Source organism: Chrysochloris asiatica, unplaced genomic scaffold (genome assembly GCF_000296735.1).
Source record: "Chrysochloris asiatica unplaced genomic scaffold, ChrAsi1.0 scaffold00069, whole genome shotgun sequence".
In the NCBI taxonomy this organism is placed as follows: domain Eukaryota; kingdom Metazoa; phylum Chordata; class Mammalia; order Afrosoricida; family Chrysochloridae; genus Chrysochloris; species Chrysochloris asiatica.
Window position 1 is genome coordinate 427166 of NW_006408587.1, and position 22956 is coordinate 450121.

General features: G+C 36.9%; 1 protein-coding gene across 3 annotated transcripts in view; it reads right to left on the minus strand.

Moving 5' to 3' along the window:
* The window catches only part of KIAA1958 (KIAA1958 ortholog), a 192222-nt gene that overhangs the window by 12816 nt on the left and 156450 nt on the right, over positions 1–22956 (minus strand). For all 3 annotated transcript variants that reach the window (XM_006864667.1, XM_006864666.1, XM_006864665.1), the window contains one exon: positions 6808–6980. In XM_006864667.1, coding sequence (XP_006864729.1) covers positions 6808–6980 — 173 coding nt within the window. The remainder of the gene's footprint in view (positions 1–6807; positions 6981–22956) is intronic.

The window sequence follows — 22956 nt, forward strand, 5'->3', positions numbered from 1 at the left end:
CTCATTTTAAACCCATGACAGAATGCCAACTTTTTTACAATCACAATGAACTCTATTAATGATCACAACTGAATAATATCATCTTATCTACATCTTCTCCCACCTTTTCTTATCCAGACTCATCAAGAAAAAGTTGTTTGGTGGAAGTTACAAGGACTATGGGTAAAAGAACTATATGAAGAAAATCACTGCACTACATTACGGCTGTTTGTACAGTGTATCTTTTCCTCATCCTTTTACTTTCAACCTTTGCGAATCTTTCTTTTTAGAGTGAGAGTCCTGAAGACAGTATGTAGTTGGGTCTTGCTTTTCATCCTGGATAATCTCTCTTTTAATTGGAATATTTAGAGCATCTCCATTGAATGGAATGATCAAGATGGGTGGATTGGAATTTATCATTTTAGTATTTGTTTTCTAATTGGCCTTTTGGTTCTCTGTTCCCTTCTTCCTATTCTTTTTCCGTCTTCTTTTGATTCATTTTTTTTTTTTTTTTACAATTTCATTTACCTCCACTAGAGGGTTATCAGCTCTATCAGTTTTGTATTTTTCGAGGTTTCCTAAGGTTTACAATGTACATCTTTAACTTATCATAGTCTACCTTCACATACCATAATAGTTCTCTCATAATGCTGAAACACTACACTTCCATTCTTCCTCCTGACCTCTGTGCTATTATTACCATACATTTTTTTTTCTCCATATACTGTGTTAACCCCACAATACATTACTATTGTTTTCTTTAAACAGTCCATTTCTTTCATAGACACTAAAATGAGAAAATTTTCTAATATTTATCCATATAATTACCATTTCCAGCCCTTTTCATTCCTTTGTGAGATCCAAATTTTTATCTGGAATAATTTTGCCTCTTCTCAAAGAGCGTCCTCTGACATGCATTGTTGTGCAGGTAATCAATTCTCTCAGCCTTTGTCTTTATTTCCTTGGAGAATAAAATTCTATGTTGCCAGGTTTTCCCCACCCCCTTTCAGCTCTTTAAAGATGCTACACCTCATTGTCTTCTGGCTTTCTGATGAGACATTTCTGATGAGAAGTTCTTTATTCCTCTTATCCTTGTTTTCTGTCCTTTTTGCATTCATTGAATATTTATATATATATATAATTTTGTTTTATCTGCCTTATTGGTGTATTGTTTCATTATTTTAGTGGTTTATTTAGGGTTTATAGTTTACATATTTAACTTATCACAATCTCTTTTCAAGTGATATGCCACCATTTAGTATAAGAATCTTAGAATGATATACTTTCATTTCTTCCTTCCCTCCCACTCTTTGTGCTAATGTGTCATACATTTTGCTTTTACATGTTATAAACCCCATAATGCATAGGCATAGTTTTTATTTAAAAGGTCAATTATCTTTGAAAGAGGATTAAATAGGAAAAGACATACATTTGTGTTCAGCAAAAAGTGATGGAGGCAGGTAAGCTACAGAGAGGAGTTTGAGAGTTAAAGGCAACAGAGGAAAATACTGTTACATGTGCAACCCTGCAATAACAGGCTGAATGGGTGAGGGAGAGTGGGAGTATACACACGAATATGTATAGGTTGGACAGAGGATATTTTCACATGTGTTTTCCTCTGCAGAAAATACATTCATGAATGTGGTGGAGCATACAGGAGACAAAGTATGAAAACATCTTGTTGCTGTTGTTGTTAGATACTATCAAGCCTGAGTACCATTTCTTGTGAGGTACCAAGATCAGTAACATCGTCCAGAAGACAATTGTCTATATCCTATGTCGGTGAATAGTGACTGGGAACTTAAAAACTCATGAGTGTACATCTAAGGTGTAACTATAGGTCTCTCCCTGTCTGGAGGAAAAGAGTGAAGAAAATCAAAGATGCATTTAATGGACCATGGGGACATCAGTCTCTGAGACCCAAGAACTGCTACCACTACCAACTGATCTGAAAGGGATCACATCAGAAGGTTCTGAATAGAACCTTCTGAATAGAATCGGAGAAAAATGTGGAACAAAGCTCAAAACCATTTAAAAAAAATAGATTTACTGGTTAGGTAGCAACTGGGAGAAACCCTAGACTATGGCTCCTACCTACCCTTCAAGTTTGGAAATAAACTCATACCCATGACTGAATTTTCAAAAAAACAAATAAGGGTAACAATAACAGGAGAAAAACATGCACACCTTAGAATAATCAACCATTTAAGATTAAAAAATACAGTATTTATTCAAGGATAAAGTTCAGAATGGTTATGAAAGAAGGAATGATGGAAAGAAGAAACACAAGCCGGAAGTGGGATAAGTGGAGCACATTGTGGAGATTGCAACAAAATGTGCATGAACTGTTGAACGGAAAACTGATCCGCTCTGTAAAGCTTCACTCAATTTACAATAAAAAGTTAAAAACAAACAACAACATATATTTCTCCATGTAGTGATCATTTCTAGTGTTTTGCATACCTTTATTTTCACAAGGTTATCATTTTCCGTCTGCCTAAAAGACTTCCTTTAACATTTCTCATAGTGAAAATCTGCTGGTAATGATTTCTTATTAGCTTTTGAATGTCTGAATAAGTCTAATTAATTTTCATTTTTAAGATATTTTTCACTGAATAGAGAGTTTTAAGATAACGATTTTTTCTTTTTTCCTTCTGTACTTTTAAGATATGTTGTATTGTCTTTTCTATTTCATGGTTGCTGATGAGAAATCTGTTGTCATCCTTAACCTTTGTTTTTCTGTAAATACGATGTGGTTTTTCCCTCTGGTTGTTTTTAGGTTTTTTAGGGTTTTTTTCTTTACTAAGGAGCTCTGGTAGTGTAGTGGTATAGTGGTGTAGTAGTGGTTACAAATCAGGCTTGAACCTTAAGGTCAGCAGTTTGAAACTACCAGCTGTTCTGTGGGAGAAAGATGAGGCTTCCTGCTCCCTTAAAGATAAACAGCCTCGGAAGCCCGGTACAGGGTCACTATGGTTGGAACCGACTCCAAGGCACATAAAACAACAATTGGTTTTAAGCAATGTAATTATAAAGAGGCTTGCTATCATTGTATTCATTTCTTGTGTGGGCTTTGAAAAAAAATTGGCATTATTCAAATATTTTTATTTTCCCTCTTTCTCTCTTTAAGGATTCCTACAGCTCAGGGGTGCTCTGCTTATTGTCATTTTTAACTCTTTTTTTCTCTTTTTCATTTTGCATAGTTACTATTGTTATATTTTCAAGTTCATATACTTTTTTTTCTCTAATGTGTAATATGCCTACTATCCAATGTATTTTTCATCTTATACATTGTGGTCAGAAATTCAATTTTGTTGTTGTTTGTTGGTTGGTTGGTTTTGTTTTTTGATTGTAGTAAAACATGTATAACAAACTGCCATTTAAACAATTTGAGTGTATAATTTAATACCATTTAGTACATCATAATGTTGTGCAATACTTAACACTATCTATTTACAAACCGTTTTCATCATTCTAAATAGAATCTCTGTACTCATTAAGCAATAAATCTACCTTTCCCCTTCCTGTCAGCCCCTAGTAACCTCTCCTTTCTGTCTCTATGTATTTATTTATTTTAGCTATTTCATATAATATTTTTTCTTTTGTGTCTGAATTATTTCACTTAGCATAACTTTGGCCATTTTCAGTGTTTTCAATCAAGGTTCATTCATGTCATACATAGCATGTATAAGAACTTCATTCTTGTGTATGTCTGAGTAATATCCCACTGAATGTATATACCACATTTTGTTTACCTTTTGGTTATGGTGAATATTGCTGCAATGAACATTGGTTTACCAGTATCAGAAGCCCTGTTTTCAATTTTTTTAGGAATAGATTTCTGAGTCAGATGGTAATTGTACATTTAACTTCTTGAGGAACTGCCCAACTGTTTTCCATAGCAGCAGCACCATTTTACATTTCAATTTGGGTGTTTGGGTTTTTTTTTTCCCCTGTCTATGCCTAACTTTTTAAACTTACTGAATGCAGTTATCATAACTATTTAAATGTCTTGTCTGATAATTTTAACTTTGTGTCAGTTAAGATTGGTTATAATTGACTAATTATTTAAGGGATATATCCCATTTCTTTGCATGGCTGGTAATTTTTATTTCACAAAGTCCACAAACACATTGTGAACTTTTTTTTGCTGGATTCTAGATATTTTTGTATATATATAAATACCTTAACCTTTGTTACTGTGGAATAATTTGCTTATTTTTGAGTCTTGCTTTTAAGATTTATTGGGTAGGATTCCAACAGTAATTGGTCAGTCTAGGGCTAATTATTCCCTACACTTAAAGCAAGGCCTTTTTTACGTACTCTATACTATGAATCCTGAGATATTTCCATTCTGGTGAAAATAGGTACTATCCCCAGATTTGTGCAAGTATCAGGTACTGTTACCTTTAATATTTTCAAGTGCTTTTTAAAGAATCACATGCATAAGCTTGGCAGTACTCAATTGAACATTTGGAAAGGATTATATACAGATCTCTGCTGTTCTCTGTCATGAAAATTCTAGCCATGTTTGTCTCTCTAGCCTCTCCGTTCCATTTCTTCAACTAAGCAAGTCTGTTGGGAACTATTTGGGTTTCCTCTCCAGGCACCAAAGTCTGTAAACTCTCAAGACAGTAAGCTGGGGCATTCATAGAACTCACCTTGTTTGTTCCTGTCTCTCAGAGATCACTGTCCTTCTCTGTCAGACAAACAGTACTTTGCAAATCATTGTTTTGTATATTTTGCTTGCTATTTGGTTGTTTCAAACAGTAAGGTAAATCTGGTCCTGCAAATTTGCAGGAAGTAGGAGACATAATTATTTTTATCCTCCTAGATATGGATCACATGTTCCTGCTTCTTACTGTGTCTAGTACTATTTAGATACTGCTGTTGTTGTGTGCCATCGAGTTGGTTATGAGTAACAACGACTCTGTTTAAGGATTTTTAAGGAGTGGTTGGTGGGTTTGAACTTTGAAGTTAGGAGTCCAATGCTTACCCTACAGCACCATACCAGGACTCCATTTAGATGCTAGACACTGTAAATTTTACATCATTGGATTCTGGGTATTGGTGCATTTCTTTAATAAATGCTGAAACTTCTTTTTGGCACCCTGACCCATAAATCTCTGAAATTTGATCTCAGTCTCCCCTTAATTCAGCAAGATTGTTAGTTCTGGGTTCTCCTTCCACTCAGTGAAGTCCATAAATTGTCTCTAGGCTGAAAGCCTAAGGATGGCAGTAACCATCTTTGTTTCCCCTCTACTAGGGATCCCAGTCCAGTGCAGCCTGTTCTACTTGAAAGGTTATTTCATGAACTTGTATAGTTGTTTGTTGTTACAGCAGAAGGGAATTCCAGAATTTTATTCCCTATGGCCAAAAATGGAGATTTCTATTTTATTTCAGATCTGCTAGATCATTTCAAACTGAATAACTCGTTGCTTATTCAGTTTTATAACTATTATTAATTTTTCCTTCCTGTAAACATTTCATGTATTTAGTATAGAATCTACTATCTACAGTCCTTGGTATTTACATCTGTTGTTTATTGTTTTACTCATCTTCACTCATGGTGATCTATTTTTTTAGTGGTTGGTGATTTCTTCTTTTTTTAATGAGCACATTTTTGATTGACCTTAATAATAAAAAAACAAAACAAAACAAAACAAAAAAACCCTTAAGCATCTACATTTTAGATGTTTCTCTTCAAGAACTGTTAGCATATGATTTGTCTAGGAGCCAAGGGATGCTGTGACTTAGAACTTCTTTAAGTCCCTTTCAGGGTTGCCTCCTTAATAAAAGATTCTGCCTTTCTCTTTCCTTCCTTAATAATCGTATCCACATTTGCTCTCAGGGAGAACTCTATTTTCCATCTATGCTGACTTCTCCTAGCTCCCATTTCAGCTCTCCTTTTATTGGCTCAACAAATGTTTTCCTTTCTTCTTCCAAGTACATCCCTCAATGTCTAGTGTAACATATTACCAGAAATAAAACCTGGGCTTCCTATTGGATCTTTTGTTGATTCCCTAAACACACTAACTACAACTCTAAGATCTCATCCACCCCTAGGGTTTCAACTATAACAACTATTTACAAGGCATTTAAATGCATACCTCCAACTTCAACTTGGAGTCCTAGTGTGGCTTTATAGGCTAAGCAATGCACTGGGAACCAAAAGGCTGGTGGTTTGAATCCACCAATTGCTCCACAGGAAAGAGATGAGGTTTTCTGCTCCCACAAAGGTTTCAAGTCTCGGAAACCCTATACAGAGTCGCTATGAGTTGGAACTGACTCGATGACACTTAACAATAATAACCATTTCCATATATCAAGCCCCTTTTGCAGTCAAGCGAGTTCATCCTCCCAATTTCACTCTTCCTTACATTATTCATCAAAGGTTCAAGTCCTCCTCTCCCTCAAAACATGGCTATTCACAATGCTGAAATTAAGTTACCCATCTGAAGTATTCTGTATTTCTCATCTGTAAATTCACAGAACATTTATTAAATTCTGACAGTTATGGTGATTTGGAGTCCTGGTGTGGCATTGTAGGATAAGCACTCGACTACAAAGTCAGTTTGAACTGCAGAGTAGGCAGTTCAAACTCACCAGCTGCTCCTTGGAAACCCAACACAGGGTTGCCAGGGTTCAGGAAGGAATGAACGGCAGTTAACAACAACGTGGCAATTATTTTTCTTTCAATTTTATATGCTTTCAAAGTTTCTCCACACAGAATGCAACTGTTTTGTTTCCCGCCTTGCTTAGCACAGTGCCTGACACTTGAAAGATGCTCAGTGAATTTGGCTGAAAGAAGTGAACTCAAGAGCTCCTTACCTTGGTGATGTCTGTGTGGTCTTTGAGCCCGTTGGTCATGCACCAATATCGCCACACATTCAAGGCGTACCGTGTGGCTTTGGTAGTATTTGGGCTCACTGCACTGGTACACAGATCATTCAAGTCATCATTAATATTAAATACAGGAAATTTGTTGAGCTTAGTAGAATAAGCTAGAAACAAAAACAATAAAAGGCATTAAAATAATTTGCCATTCCCTTCTTCCATAGAGAATTACAACTTGGGATCATGTTAAATAACAAAGAACTCCTAAAAACTAATATTAAAAATATAAAATTTACATCAAGTATACATATATCAGAATAAATCAAGTGGAGAACAATATTTCCAGTAAGGAATCAATGCAATAACTTTGAATTAATACCAACAATTTTGCCATATATATGCATTGATGCTCCAATGCTGACATTCTAATAAGGGTGGGAGAAAATAAATGCAGAAAACAACTACAGAATGGTTCAGCTAAATCTTTCACTAGGAAAAAAAAAGACAGCACTTTTAATAACATGGAAAGAGAAAATGAAAGGAAGAGAAGGAAGAAAGTTAATGATCCCTTATTATAAGAAGGAACTATCATTTCTCTGTAATATACAGTCTTAAAGGAGCCTTGGTGCGCACTGAATTAAGCAGTTGGCTGCTAACCAAAAAGGTAGCATTGTGGAACAGAGATGAGGGCAGTTTATGTCCGTAAAAATTTTCAGCTTCAGAAACCCGATGCAGCAGTTCTACTTTATCCTGTAGGGTTGCTGTAAGTAGGAATTGACTTGGCAGTAGAGCTTTTATACAGTCAGAGATGTCTTATGTGCTGTCGTGGGCAGCAGGATTAAATGGTGGTAGCATGTTTAACGGAGTCCTGGTGTGGTGCTGTGGGTTAATGCGCCAGACTGCAAAGCTGTTTGAACTCTAAGGTCGGCGGTTCAAGCTCACCAGCTGCTCCTTAGAAACCCTATACAGGGTCGCTATGGGTCAGAACCGACTCAAAAGCACTTAACAACAGCAACGACAAGCATGTTTAAATCTCCTCAAAAACTAATAAAGAGAGAAATAATTAGATCTTGACTCCACAACCAACCCATCAACTAGTTTAGAATTAGAATGTAAGTTTAAGTGAGAAAAATATTAGGGACAAGAGGAAGGAAGACTCCAGAAAGCTTCATTATCTTCTCAGAAGAGAGAAAACCAGATTTTAAATTGCCAAAATTACTTCAGATGAAGACTTCTTCCTCAGTGTGAGTGACTATGGTATAAGTATTGCTTGCAAAGAGATGCCAAGTCCAACTTTGGGATCCACTAAAACCAGGCTTACTCAGTACACGTACATAGTGGGAGAGAAGTTGCGTGAAAATTATTAACGGCTAGGCATGGCCCCTTCATGATTACATTTAAGGATTAAATATATTTACTTAATAGGTACTTCTATAAAACTTTAGGTAGAAGTTAGAGTATTATGCTATAGAGAAAAATTTTAGGGGACCATAATGACAAGAAGAGGAACCCTGGTAGTGTAGTGGATTACAAGCTGGGCTGCTAACAAAAAGGTCAGCAGTTCGAACCTACCAGCTGCTCTGCAGGAGAACGCTGAGGCTTTCTGCTCCCATAAAGATTTGCAGCCTCGGAAACCCTCTCCAGTGTCGCTATGAGTTGGCACCGACTCAGTGGCACACAACCACTACCACCAGAATGATGAGAGGAGTTCTGGTGTGGTGCTGTGGGGCAAAGCACTGGACCACAAGGTCGGTTTGAACCGCAAGATGGTAGTTCAAACTCACCAGCTGCTCCCTGAAAACCCCACAAAGGGTCTCTATGAGTCAGAACAGATTCGATGGCACTTAACAACAATAATAAAAGCAATGAGAGGGAGCACGGTGGCTCTGTGGGATAAGCACTGGACTATGAACCATAAAGTTGGCATTTTGAGCCCACCAGCTGTTCCACAGGAGAAAGATGAGGCTTTCGACTCCCACAAAGATTGAAAGCCTTGGAAACCCTATACAGGGTCACTCTGAGTTGGAACAGACTGGATGGCATTTAACAATAACATAGTGATAATTAACAAACAACAGTTAACTCATAACTCATAACAGTCTTGGTATGGTGCTGTACGCTAAATACTGAACTACTAACCACAAGGAGGTTGGTGGTTCACACCCACCAGCTACTGCTCAAAAACCCTATACAGGGTCACTATGATTCAGGACTGACTCGATGATGCTTAACAACAACAACAATAAAAGAAATAAGGCACCCTGTGGGTAAGTGCTTAACAGATACACAAAAGGTTGGTGGTTCAAACCCACTGGCGGAACTCTAAGAGAGAAAGATGTCGCAGTCTGCTTCTGAAAGATTACAACCTTAGAAATACAATGGGACAGTTTTATTCTGTCTTAATGACTCGACAGCATTCAACAACACCAACAATATAGGGGAGCTATGAGTTGGAATCAATTTGACAGAAACTGGTTTTACTAAAGCAGTCAGGACCCTTGCTAGTGAAATGATTAACTGGTAACATAAGGTTGGCAGTTCAAACCTACTCAGCAGCTCCTGTAAGGATTACAGGCTAGATCTCAATCTTCCCAGAGCTAGGCTTTATGGACAGAAGACACATAATGAGGGCTTTGAAAAGTTCATAGAAAAATGGATCTAAAAGACAATTTTTAAAGATTTCCATTTTCCCACACACTTTTTGATATTCCTTGGTAAAATTTATATAAGACATACCTTGGTAAAATTTCTGAGCCAAAATCATCTTGAAGCCATCCAACAACACAAAGGAAGTGAGATTTTAGGACAAGTTGGCAGTGCGTGTAGACTGTGTGATGGTGGTGGTAGAATACAAGGACAGCCAGAGTTGAACAATTTTCTTGGTCTCTAAACCATTGGCATTATTTACCAGTGGCATCATTTACCAATGACATCATTTACCAATGGCATCATTTACCAATGGCATCATTTACCAATGGCATCATTTACCAACAGCACAGCGCTGACAAGATGCTTGTGTAAAGTAATAAAACTCTGCAGTGGAAGACTACACTAAGCAACTGAGCACCAGCAGAGAGCATTCCTCAGGTAACTCTGAGAAATCCCCCTTGAGTGAAAAAAGGAAAACAAAAAGAGCAACTAAGAAAAGCAAAGAAATTCCTGAATGTACACAAGCTCCTATGTTACAGCTTTGTAGTTTCCCAGCTTGTCTCCAGCTCACAGGAGGGGGCTTCAAAAGTTTGTGGGGAAATGTAATGAAAAGATAATGGATGTTTTCCCACGTATTTTCTAAAGGGAAGCCGATTCATGAGATCTGCTTTGGTTATCTGTTACTATTATCACTGTTACCTACAGAAATGGACACTGTTTAGATTTGTCACAGAAACCTTTTACAATTCCTAAGAAAATCTTTATCCACTACCAAAAATTATCAATCTAGCCTCTCTTCCTAAAATGTGAGCAGACAAAAAGCATAATCAGGCAGGTGGGAAAAGCCAATAAGCATTAAAATCATAAAGAAACACAAGCAGAGCAACCTACCACGCCTCTGGAAAATGGGGTTACTTAGAAAACGTTTTAAAACATCACAAACATACATTTATAGATTTGAGAAGACATTATAACATATCCTTCAGACAAGAAGAGGCTTCCTTGGAAAAGGATAAATAAAACAAGTAGATTCTGGAAACAAAATGATTGGGGAAAAAACCCCACATTTCTTAAATATCTAATAGATGGACTGAATATCAGAAAGAATACAGCTAAAGGCAAATTAGTGCTCGGGAAGAATTTTTTCTAAAGGACAGTCAAATAGGAAAAAAAAAAAATTAATTATGAGGGTTAAATGAAGAGGCATGAACAGTACCAGGAGATTCAATATCCATGTTATAAGAACTCAAAAGAAAAAATATATTCGTAATGCTATTGTTGTTAAATGCTGCTAAGTTGGTTCTGACTCAGTGATCTGTATAGGGTTTCTGAGAAGCAGCTGTTGAGTTTGAGCCACCGACCTTGTGGTTCAAACCAACCTTGCAGTTCAGTGCTTATTCTACAGCACCACAGGATAAAATAAATAATCAATAAAATAATAAAAGACATTTTTTGAAAGATGTAAATCTTGAGTGTTAGGCTTTATGGACTATCAAACAGAAATTCTGGAAGAATATATATATATAGATATATTGTGGCAAGTTTCTAAAGTCTAAGAACAAAGAAAATATTACCATCTTCCTCATAGGAGAAAAAATGGCCATTAATATAGTAACAAGAATCTGATTTCTCATTTGTAAAAGGAAATACTGAAAAACAATGACTGGTCTCAAGAATTCTGAGGGAAAAGAACGGTCAATCAAGCATTCTATTATCTAGCTACAATATCCATCCATTGCAAGGAAGAAAAATAAAGACATCGTTAATCATGAGAAAAGTATTGCTCAAGCACGCTTTCTTTAAAAAAAGAAAAAAATTTAGTCATGAGGATTTGCCAACAAAATGAAAAATAAAGACAAAGTAAAGTATAGACTATAAGATATACTATAGTGAGAGACAAACTGTTTAGATTTAACTTTGTTGTGGTGAAAAATGTTACAAAGCATTTGCCAGTCTGACCACTTTTAAATGTACAATTCAGTGATATGACTTATATTCATCATGTTGTGCAATTATTAAATGTTACCATTATCTATTGCCAGAAGTTTTTCATCAGCCCAAACAGAAACTCAGTACCTCTGCAGCAATAACTTATCCCTCACTCTCTCAGCCTCTGGTAGTCACTAATAAACTTTGGTCTCTATGAATATACCTACCCAGATATTTCATATAAGTTGGATCATATAATATACGGTTCTTGTATATGATCCTTCATTTAGTATAATGTTGTCAAGGTTCATCCATGTACCAGAACTTCATTTGTTTTTATGGTAATTAATCCACTATCTGGACACACCATTTGTATATCCAGTCATCGTAGCTTGTCTCCACCTTTCTGTTACTGTAAACAGTGTTTGAATCCCTGCTTTTAGGTGCTGGATCATATAGTTCTAGATATTCAAGAACTGTCAAACAACTTTCCACAGCGGCTGAACTATTTTACATTTTCACCAATAATGCACAAAGGTTTCAATTTCGTCATATCCTTGTCAACACTTGCTATTTTCTGTTTGTTTGTTGCTGTAATAATAGCTATCCCATTGAGGGTAAAGTGGTATCTCACTGTAGTTTTTTCATTTCTTTGATGGCTAATGAATTTGCATTTTTCATGTGTGTGTGTTGACTATTTGCATATTTTCTTTGGAGAATTGTCTATTCAAGTCTTTTGTCCATTTTTTAATTGGGTTGTTTGCCTCATTCGGTAGATGGTCTCTTCAAAGCTTTGGTGCACAAAAACTTTTAGTTTTAAGGAAGCCCAATTTACCAAATTTTTATTTTGTTGTTTGGTTTCATATCTGTAGCTAAGAATCCATTGTTAATAACTAGATCTTGAAGCTTCTATGTTTTCTTCTAAGAGTTTTGTGGTTTTAGTTCTTATATTTAGGTCATTAATCCACTTTGGGAGCCCCGCTGTGACACTGTAGGATAAGCACTGGACTGCTAACCTGCTCTTTGGAAACCTTATACAGGCACACTATGAATCAGAAACAACTTGCAGGCAGTTAATAGCCACAATAATCCATTTTTAGTGAATTTTCATATAGATGTGAGTAAGGGTCCAACTTCACTCTTTTGCATATGAAGATTCCAATGTCCCACTACATTTGTTGAAGAGATGATTTTTCCTCACTGAATTAACTTGGATCCCTCATTGGAAATCAATTGACTATAAATAAACTAGTTCAAATAATTTATTTTAATACTAAGTTGCTGGTGGTGGTGGTGGTTTACCATCGAGTCAGTCTGATTAATAGCCAGCCTGTATAGGGTTTCCAAAGCAGAAAATCTCTATGAGAGCAGAAAGCGTCATCTTTCTACTGCGGAGCAGCTGGTAGATCTGAGCTACTGACCTTGTAGTTTGCAGTGCAATGCACAACCACTACATTACCACAATTGTTTACAAAGAACTAAGAAAATTCATGAGGTGCTGTGGAAATAAAATTCCCACAACTCCCCAAGACTTCAATAAAGTAAAAGGGAAAGAAAGGGGAGAAATAAAAGATATGAGCAAGCCCTGGCCCCTGTTTGGGCAGGGTAGGAGCAGAGAGTGGAAATGTGGGAGGGGATTACTAATGTGTGGATTATTTTTTCCATATGAAAAACATGTTCAAATCTGCTTGTTACAAATAAAGCCTAAGAAAAATGAATGAATATAACATTTTCTAAGAGACTAAATAAAGGAACATAAGTAGCAGAAGAATTAATACAAAACATCTGACACCTATAACCAATTCACCAAAATTCAGGGCAGAGTAACAAAAGAAATATAAACATCACGAAGGAAGTATGTTGCATAAAAAAACTTTAAATGATGGGAGGAGGGCTTCTTCCTATGGCTATGATGAGGTTGTTGTTGGTAAGTGCCATCAAGTCAGTTCCAACTCATACTGAGCTTGTGTAGGGTCTCCGAAGCTGTAAATCTTTGAAGGGCAGAAAGCCTCATCTTTCTTCTATGAAGCAGCTGGTGGGCTCAAACTGCCAACCTTGTAGATTATGGTCCAGTGCTTATCTTACTGAGCCACCTTTCTATTGAGAACAAAACTAAATAAAATGCACAGAATAACCAAAGTAACTGGAACTCAGGGACAGGGATCGTGGAGAAAAGGGGAATTCATAGACGTAAATCTACTCATCACCATGATTTCCTCGTAGGGCATCTGACTTGCAGTGTAGGACATAGACACAGAAAGCACCATCGTGGACATTGCTTCTATTTTAGAGGAATGGAAAGGCCAGATTTATGTAAAAGGATACCAAGCAGCCTGAACTTGAAGAAGTAAGATCCTGGGGGAAAGGCAACCGCAGAAAAGTGAGCCAACATACAGCATGCAATAATTTCCTTTCCAGGAATTGCTAACTCCGAAAGGTCCTGTGTGACTCTATAGGATAAGCAATGGACTGCTAACCTCAAGATTGGTGGTTCAAACCTCAGAAACTCTACAAAGGAACACTATGAGTCAGAACTGACTTGATGGCAATTAACAACAACAACAAAGCTACATATGCACAGACAAGATGTAGAGGAACAATGCAGAGAACAGCAATTACTAAGAAGCAACTTCATGGCTTTGAGGAGTTATAACTATAACTGCAATTCAGCACCTGCCAAAAGGATAACAACTTAAGACCTAGGAAGGTCTTAACTCTAAGAGTAAGGGAAACTGAAAATAGACAAAGTCTTAACTAGATTAAGGTGATCTGCCCACTTTGTTTGCTGGAGGAAATTTAAATAATAACATATTCAAAAGTTTTCATACACAGTGACCATCATCCAATAACAGCAACACCATAAAACAAGATCAAATGAATTAAAAAAACAAGATGATATAAACAGACTTACAGATTGTCCAGTCTTTGAGAGGTGCAAATGGTTAACATGTTTGACTGCTAACTCTTAAGTTTTCGAGTTGAGTTCACCCAAAGGAATTTTCGGAGTCCTGGTGTGGCGCTGTGGGTTAATGCGCCAGACTGCAAAACTACAAGGTTGGCAGTTCAAGCTCACCAGCTCCTCCTTGGAAACCCTATACAGGGTCACTATGGGTCGGAACCAACTTGATAGTACTTAACAACAACAAAAGTAATTTTCAGAGTACAGTGGCTCTGTATGATAAGCACTGGACTGCTAACCACAGGTCAGTAGTCCAAGCCCACCAACCGCTCTATAGGAGAAAGATGAAGCTTTCTGCCCCCATAAAGACTTACAGCTTCAGAAACCCTATACAGGGCCACCATGAGTCAGCACCAACTTGATGGCACTTAACAACAGAGGAATCTTGGAAGAAATCTCTGGCAATCTACTTTTAAAACCACAGTTATTGAAACCCTTATGGAGCACAGTTCTACTTTGAGGCACATGAAGTTACTATGAATTGGAGTGAATTTGACCACAACTAGTTTACTGATGTGGTGCTGTGGGTTAATGCGCCAGACTGCAAAGCTGTTTGAACTGCAAGGTCAGCAGTTCAAGCTCACCAGCTGCTCCTTGGAAACCCTATACAGGGTCACTAGGGGTCGGAATCGACTTGACGGCACTGAACAACAAGAAGTTTACTAGTTGATACTTAGCTTGATGTAATAATTGCCCAAATTACCCAAAATTTAGTAGTAATTACCCAAGATTTGGAGTCCTGGTGTGGTGCTGTGGGATAAAGCATTGTACTGCAAGGTCAGTTTGAACCACATGGTCAGTAGTTCAAACTCACCAGCTGCTCCTTGGAAACTCTACACAAGGTCACTGTGAGTCAGAACTGACTTGACAGCACTTAACAACAACAACAACAACCCAAAATTTAGTAACTTAAATGCATAATAAAGGTTTATCATATTATATTAACTGTCCCAAGAAATTATTTTTAAAAATAGCAAATATATTTTTTAAATGTAGAAGGAAGGAAACAATACAAATAAGGACAAAAATCAATGAACAGGAAAGAAATTTGCAATGAAAAAATATATACTGCCAAGAGAGAAATTTTGAAATACTACCCAAACTGATAAAGTAGCACACACACACAAAATAAATAAATAGTAAAAGAAAAAGCACAAATTACTATTCCAAGAATGAAAAGGGGGTCACCACCACAGATCTTACAGATATTAAAATGACAGTAAAATAAATTATGATAGCTTTATGTCAACAAATTTGAAATGGACAAATGCCTAGAAAAAACAATTTACCAAAATGAAATAAGAAATATAAAATCTATGTAGTTCTAAATCTATTATAGAAATTAAATGTATATTTAACATTTTCATAAGAAGAACTTCAAGTTTAGATGGCTTCACTGGCAAATTCAATTCTTCTAACATTAAAGAACAAATCATACCGATTCTACAAAATCCTGTATTTCTTACAAAATAGGAAAAGAGGAAAATACTATCCAAACATGACAAGATAAATAAAGAGAAGTTATAGGTCAACACAGCTCTTATATACAAAAACTAAACTAAACTAAATATGAGCAAATTAAATCCCAACTTCATACTATAACCACACACACAATTTCAAATGGATGGCAGACCTAACTGTGAAAGATGAAACCAAAAGCTTTTAGAAGAAAATGTAAGATAACAACACATTTTAAAATAGGACTGTAAGGGCAGGGCACTGTTTTGTTTTGTTGTATGTAGGGTCACTATGAGTCAGAACCAGCTTGACAGGACCTAACAACAACTCTAAAGTAAAAGACTGAAAACTGGATTTCATTATAATTAAAAACAAACTTTCATCAAAACATACCAGGAAGTGGATGAAAAGGCAAACTATGTATTAGGAAAAGGTATTTGCAGTGCATTTGTTGGTCAAATCAATTCAAAAATTATTGTTGGTAGACGCCTTGGAATCAGTACCGACTCATAGCGATCTTATGCACAACAAAATGAAACACTGCCCAGTCTTGCATCAACCGCACAATTGTTACTACACTTGAGCTCATTACCACTTCCACTGTGCCAATCCATCTTGTTGGCATTCTTCCTCTTTTTCTCTGACTCTCAACATTATCAAGCATGATATCCTTCTCCAGGGATTGGTCCCTCCTGGTATGTCTGAAGTATGAACGAAGAAGTCTAGCCATCCTGGCTTCTAAGGAGCATTCTGGCTATACTTCTTCCAACCCAGATTACTCTGTTCTTTTGGCAGTCTATTGTACTTTTAATATTCTCCTCCAACACCATAACTCAAATGCATCAATTCTTCTATGGTCTTCTTTATTCATGGTCCAACTTTCATATGCATATGAGGATATTGAAAATACCATGGCTTGAGTCAGGTACAGCTGACCCAAACTTACATCTTTGCTCTTGAACACTTTAAGAAGGTCTTGTGCAGCAGATTTGCCTAATGCAATATGTCACTTAATTTCTTGAATGCTGCTTCCCATTAGTGTTTATGGTGATTCCCGCCCCCACAAATTTAGTCTTTGACTACTTCAATCTTTTTTCCATTTATCTTGCTGTTATTTATTGGTCCAGTGGTAAGGATTTTTGTTTTCTTTACATTAAGATGCAATCCATACTGAAGGCTGTGGTCTTCGATCTTTATCAGTAAGTATTTTAAGTCCTTTTTGCTTTCAGAAAGTAAGGAAGCATCATATGCATATTGCAGGTTGATAATGAATCTTCCTCCAAGCCTGATGTCATGTTCTTCTTTATACAATCCAGCTTCTCAGATTATGTGCTCAACGTACAGACTGAATACGTATAGTGAAAGAATACAACCCTGACACAAACCTTTGTTAATTTTAAACCGTTCAGTGTTTCCTTGTTCTGTTAGAACAACTCTCTCTTGGTCTATGCACAGGGTCCTCACAAGCACTATATTAAGTGTTCCGGAACACTCAGTCCTTGCAATGTTGTCCAAAGCTGTCATGATCAAAAGCCTTTGCATGGCCAATAAAGCACAGGTAAACATCTTTCTGTTATTCTCTACTTCCAGCCAAGACCCATCTGATATCAGCAATGACATCCATCATTTCACGTCCTCATCTGAATCTGGCTTGAACCTTTGAAAGTTCTCTGTCAGTGTACTGTTGCAGCTATTTCTGAATTATCTTTAGCAAAATTGATTTCCGCATTCCTTTGGGTTACCTTCTTTGGAATGGGCACAAATATGGATCTCTTCCAGTCAGTTGGCCAGGTAGTTGTCTTCTACAGTTCTTGGCATAACAAGTGACATATCAGTTTGTTAAAAGTTTTGATTTGTATTCCATCAGTTCCTGGAGCCTTGTTCTTTGCCAAAGCCTTCAGTGCACCTTAGACTTCTTTCTTCAGTATTATTGGCTCTTGATTATATGCAACCTCTTGAAATGATTGAACATTGACCATTTCTTTTGGTACAGTGAATCTGTATTCCTTCTATCTTCTTTCAATGCTTTCTGTATTATTCAATAGTTTGTCTGTAGAATCCTTCAATATTTCAAGTTGAGGCTTGAAATTTTGCTTCAGTTCCTTCAGCTCGAGAAATGCTAAGTGTTTTTTCTCTTTTGATGTTCTAAAGATCTTTGTACGTTTCATTATAATATTTGACTTTGTCTTCTTGAGACGACCTTTGAAATGTTCTTTTCAGCTTTTACCTCATCATTTCTTCCATTTGCTTTAGCATTTCTATGTTGGAGACCAGTTTCAGTGCCTACTCTGACAACCATTATGGTCTTTTCCTTCTTTGTCTTCTTAGTGACCTTTTGCTTTCTTCCTGTATGATGTTCTTGATGTCATCTCACAACTCTTCTGGTTTTCGGTCATTTGTTTATAATTCATCAAATCTGTTCTTGTGATGATCTCTAATTCAGGTGGGGCATGTTTCAAGTTTTATTTTGGCTCTTGTGGACATGTTTCAGTTTTCTTCAGCTTTAGCCTGAGCTTGCAAATGAACAAGCCTGAACTTGCATATGAACAATTGATGATCTGTTCCACAGTCTGGATCTAGCCTTATTTGGGCTGATGATAAGGAGCTTTCCTACTGTCTCCTTCCACAGATGTAATTAATTTTATTTCTGTATGTTCCATCTGATGAAGTCCATGTATATAGTCATCTTTATGTTGCTTAAAAAAGGTATTTGCAATGAACAAGACATTGTTCTTGCAAAATTCTATCATGCAATCTTCAGCATTGTTTCTATCACCAAGGTCATATTTTCCAAGGACTAATCCTTCCTCTTTGTTTCCAACCTTAGCAATCCAATAACCAGTAATAATCAATACATCTTTATTGCATGTTTGATCAATTTTAGACCAGAGAACTTGACAGACTTCTTCAATTTCATCATCACTGGCTTTAGTGGTTGGAGCATATACTTGAATAATAGTTGTATTAACTGGTCTTCCTTGTAAGCACATGGATATTATTCTATTATAGACAGCCTTGTACTTCAAGATAGTTCTTGAAATGTTCTTTTTGATGATGAAAGGGACGTCATTCCTCTTCTATTTTGTCATTCCCAGCATAGTAAACCATGTGACTGTCAGATTCAAAATGGCCAATACCAGTCCATTTCAGCTCACTAATGCCTAAGATAGCAATGTTTATGTGTTCCATTTCATTTATGACAACTTCCAATTTTCCTTGATTCATATTTCGTACATTTCACATTCTGATTATCAATGGATGTTTACAACTGTTTCTCCTCATTTCAAGTTGTGCCCCATCAGCAAATGTAGGTCCCAAAGGCTTTACTCCATTTGTGTCATCACGGTCAACTTTACTTTGAGGAGGCAGCTCGTCCCCAGTCATAAATTGAATGCCTTCCAGGACTCATCTTCCAGCACTGTATCTGACGATATTCTGGTGCTAAACAGTGTTCCACTGCTATTTATAAGGTTTTCAGTGACTAAATATTCTGAAGTAATCCATCTCTCCTTCTTCCTAGTCTGTTTTCATCTGGAAGCTCAGGTGAAATATGTCCACCATGGGTGAGCCTGGTGGTTGGTGGTTATGTTCTGTGGAGTCAGTTCTGACTCATAGCGACCCTGTACAGGGTTTCTGAGGCCGTAAATCTTTACGGGAGCAGAAAGCCTCATCTTTCGCCCATGGAACAGCTACTAGTTTCGAACTTCTGACCCTGAGGTTCGCAGGCCAATTCGTAACCATTACTACCAGACAGAGCCTGCTAGTATTTAATATACCAGTGGCATAGTGTCTGGCATCACAGAAACATGCAGCCACCACAGGACGACAAATTGACAGACAAGTGGTGGAATTCAAGGGTAGATTACTGTAAATTCAAAGACAGATTATCTAATTTAAAAATGGATAAAATCTGAGTAGGAACTGAATAAAAGAAAAATCCATGTGGCCAATAAACACATTGAAAAGGTACTCTATTAATATCATTAATCTCCCAGGAAATACATAAAATACACCTACCTAATATCTAAAATTAAGAAACAAAATTTTCAAATAGCAAATATTGGTGAATATATTTTTCTTGTTCAGTGCCGTCAAATCAGTATGACTCATAGTGACCCTGTATAAGGTTTCCAAGGAACAGATGGTAAGTTTGAACTGCCGACTTTGCGGTTCACACTGACCTTGCAGTCCAGTGAATTAACCCATAGAATGACACCATTGTTGTTGTTGTTGTTGTTGTTAAGTGCTGTCGAGTCGGTTCCGACCCATACCGACCCTGTACAGGGTTTCCGAGGGAGAATGACACCATGGAACAACATAAATACTTACTTAGCTGGTGGGAGTTTCCATCACTTTAGAAATGAATTGGCAAAATCTATTGAGTCCTGGTGTGGCGCTGTGGGTTAATGCGCTGGACTGCTACATCGGTTTGAACTGCAAGGTAAGTGGTTCAAGCTCACCAGCCACTCCTTGGAAACCCTATACAGGGTCGATGGCAATTAACAGCAGCAACCACAACACTGAGTCCTGTTGTGGTGCTGTATGATAAGCACTGGACCACAAGGTTGGTTAGAACTCAAGGTTGGCAATTCAAACTCCTTGGCAACCCTATATGTATAAGGGGTGCTATGAGTTGGAACTGGCTCAATGGCACTTAACAACAACACTGAAGTTGCAGTCCCTGAGTGATACAAACCTTTAAGCGTTCTACCACTAGCTGATGGTTGGTGACTCAAACCCACCCAGAAGTACCTCAGAAGACAGGCCTGGCTATTTGCTTCTAAAAGTTTATAGTCTTGAACACCACCTTATGGAAGTCTCCTCTGCAAACATGGGGTTGCTATGAGTCAGCATAGACTCACTGACAACTAACAGCAACAACTAAAGTTGAACATATGCCCATTCTACTAACCAGCAGCTCTACACCTCAGTATACAATTCGAGAGAAATATATAGCTATGTGAAGCAAAAGGCAGGTAGGTACAAAAATATTCGTAATTGCATAATTTTAATAGTCCTAATCTGGAAACAACTCTATGCTCATAACCAATAGAATAATAAAATGGGTAAAAAATTTAAAAATATTTATACTATTAGTTATTATACAAGAATGAAAAGGAATGGACTACTAGAATCAACTAACCTGGATGAATTCCACAAATATAATGTTAAACAAATGAAGTCAACACAAAAAAGTATATATTGAAAAAGTCCAATTTTATAATTCAAAAGCAAATAAAATTCCCATAATGAATATAGTGGTTATTGTCAATACGTTGTTGTTAAGTACCATCAAGTCAGTCTGACTCATCGTGACCCTGCATAGGGCATGACTGGTGGGTTTGAACCACTGACCTTGTGGTTATCAGTCCAGTGCCTATCCTATAGCACCACACCAGCACTCTATAAAGCCTTTCAAAAACCTTAAAACTATATATATAGTTGTTGTTAAGTGCCGTTAAGTCGGTTCCGACCCATAGCGACCCTGTAACAGGGTTTCCGAGGGTGTAAATCTTTATGGGAGTAGAAAACCTCATCTTTCTCCCGCGGAGCGGCTGGTAGTTTCGAACTGCTGACCTTAAGGTTCGCAGCCCGATTCGTAACCACTATGCTACCAGAGCTCCTTTATATATATATATAAACCGAACAAATGAAGCATTATACCATGTATTTGGAAGCCTTAAAAAGATGTTTTATTTCTTCAAATAATTTTTAAATTCGGTGCAACTCTAAATTAAAATTCCCTTTATGGTTAAGGAGCCCAAGTGGCACAGTGGTTGAAGTGCTTGGCTGCTAATCAAAAGGTTGGTAGCAGCTGCTCTGTGGAGAAAAATGTAGCAGACTGCTTCCTTAAAAGATTTACACAAAAATCCATGGAGTAGTTCAAACCTATCCTAAACAGCTATTATGAGTTGGAATCTACTCAATGGCAATGAGTGTGGGGTTGCTTTATTTTGTTTATTTATGCTTTTGGCTTTGTAGTTACTTTCGGGGTTGATTCTAAAGTTTATATAGAAGAGTAAATGTATAAGGGAAGTTTGAAAATAACTGGTAGACTTTGTAGTAAAAGATATAATAAACATATACTGTAGTGGTTACGAATCGGGCTGTGAACCGCAAGATCAGCAGTTCAAAATTACCAGCTGTTCCGTGGGAGAAAGATGAGGCTTTCTGCTCCCGTAAAGATTTACAGCCTCGGAAACCTTGTACAGGGTCGCTATGAGTTGGAAGCGACTCCATGGCACATAACCACCACCACCATGACCCTTAGCTAAATTATTGTAGCGTAGACTTGAAACTATTGAAGTTACTGGTAAAGACATAGACAAAGAGTTAATGCTATGGTAGAGAGTCCAGAAAGAGTCTATAAATATGCAAACTGATTGTATAATAAGATGTCCAATATAAATTAATAAATGGTCTGGAATAATAGGCTATCCCATTGGAAAACGACAACAAAGGCAAACTTAGATTCCTATCTCCTACCATACACACACACACACACAAAAAAAAAAAACCACTTCCAATTCTGTTTTAAGCTGTTTTCATAACAGAGGATTTTCATGATTTTGGAGGTGAGGAAAGCTTTTCTCAGCATGACACCACCCAAAAGGTACAAAAATAGATAAAGAGAATGGAATTGCATAAAAAATTTTAAGTTCTACATTGAATAAATTTGAAAAAGTCAATAGATTAAAAAATGAAATTAAAATAACAATAATAAAAAGACAACAGACAGACCTGGAGAAAATAGTTACAAAAGTTTTAAATGACAAAGGACATATAGAAAGCTCTACAAATCAACTGGAAAAAGATAGCTCACTAGGAAATAGGCCAAGGGATGACAGTCTATTATTCACAGGAGAAATATCAATAACAGAAACATTAATATTAATCAGACATTACAATGAAAATTAAATATATTTCACCTATCAGATTGGCAAAGTATAAAATAGTCCATATCTAAATGCTGCCAAGATGTGGGGGAACTTGCATTTTCAGCTCACATTGGGTGAATGTCTATCAGTATAGCTTTGGAGGTGGTGGTGGAATTTGCTACTTTCCAGCTTTAATGCAGAAATATTCCATGTGCCAAGATAAATGAAAAAAGATGTTCACCAAATAGCCATTAGCAGAGGAATGACTAA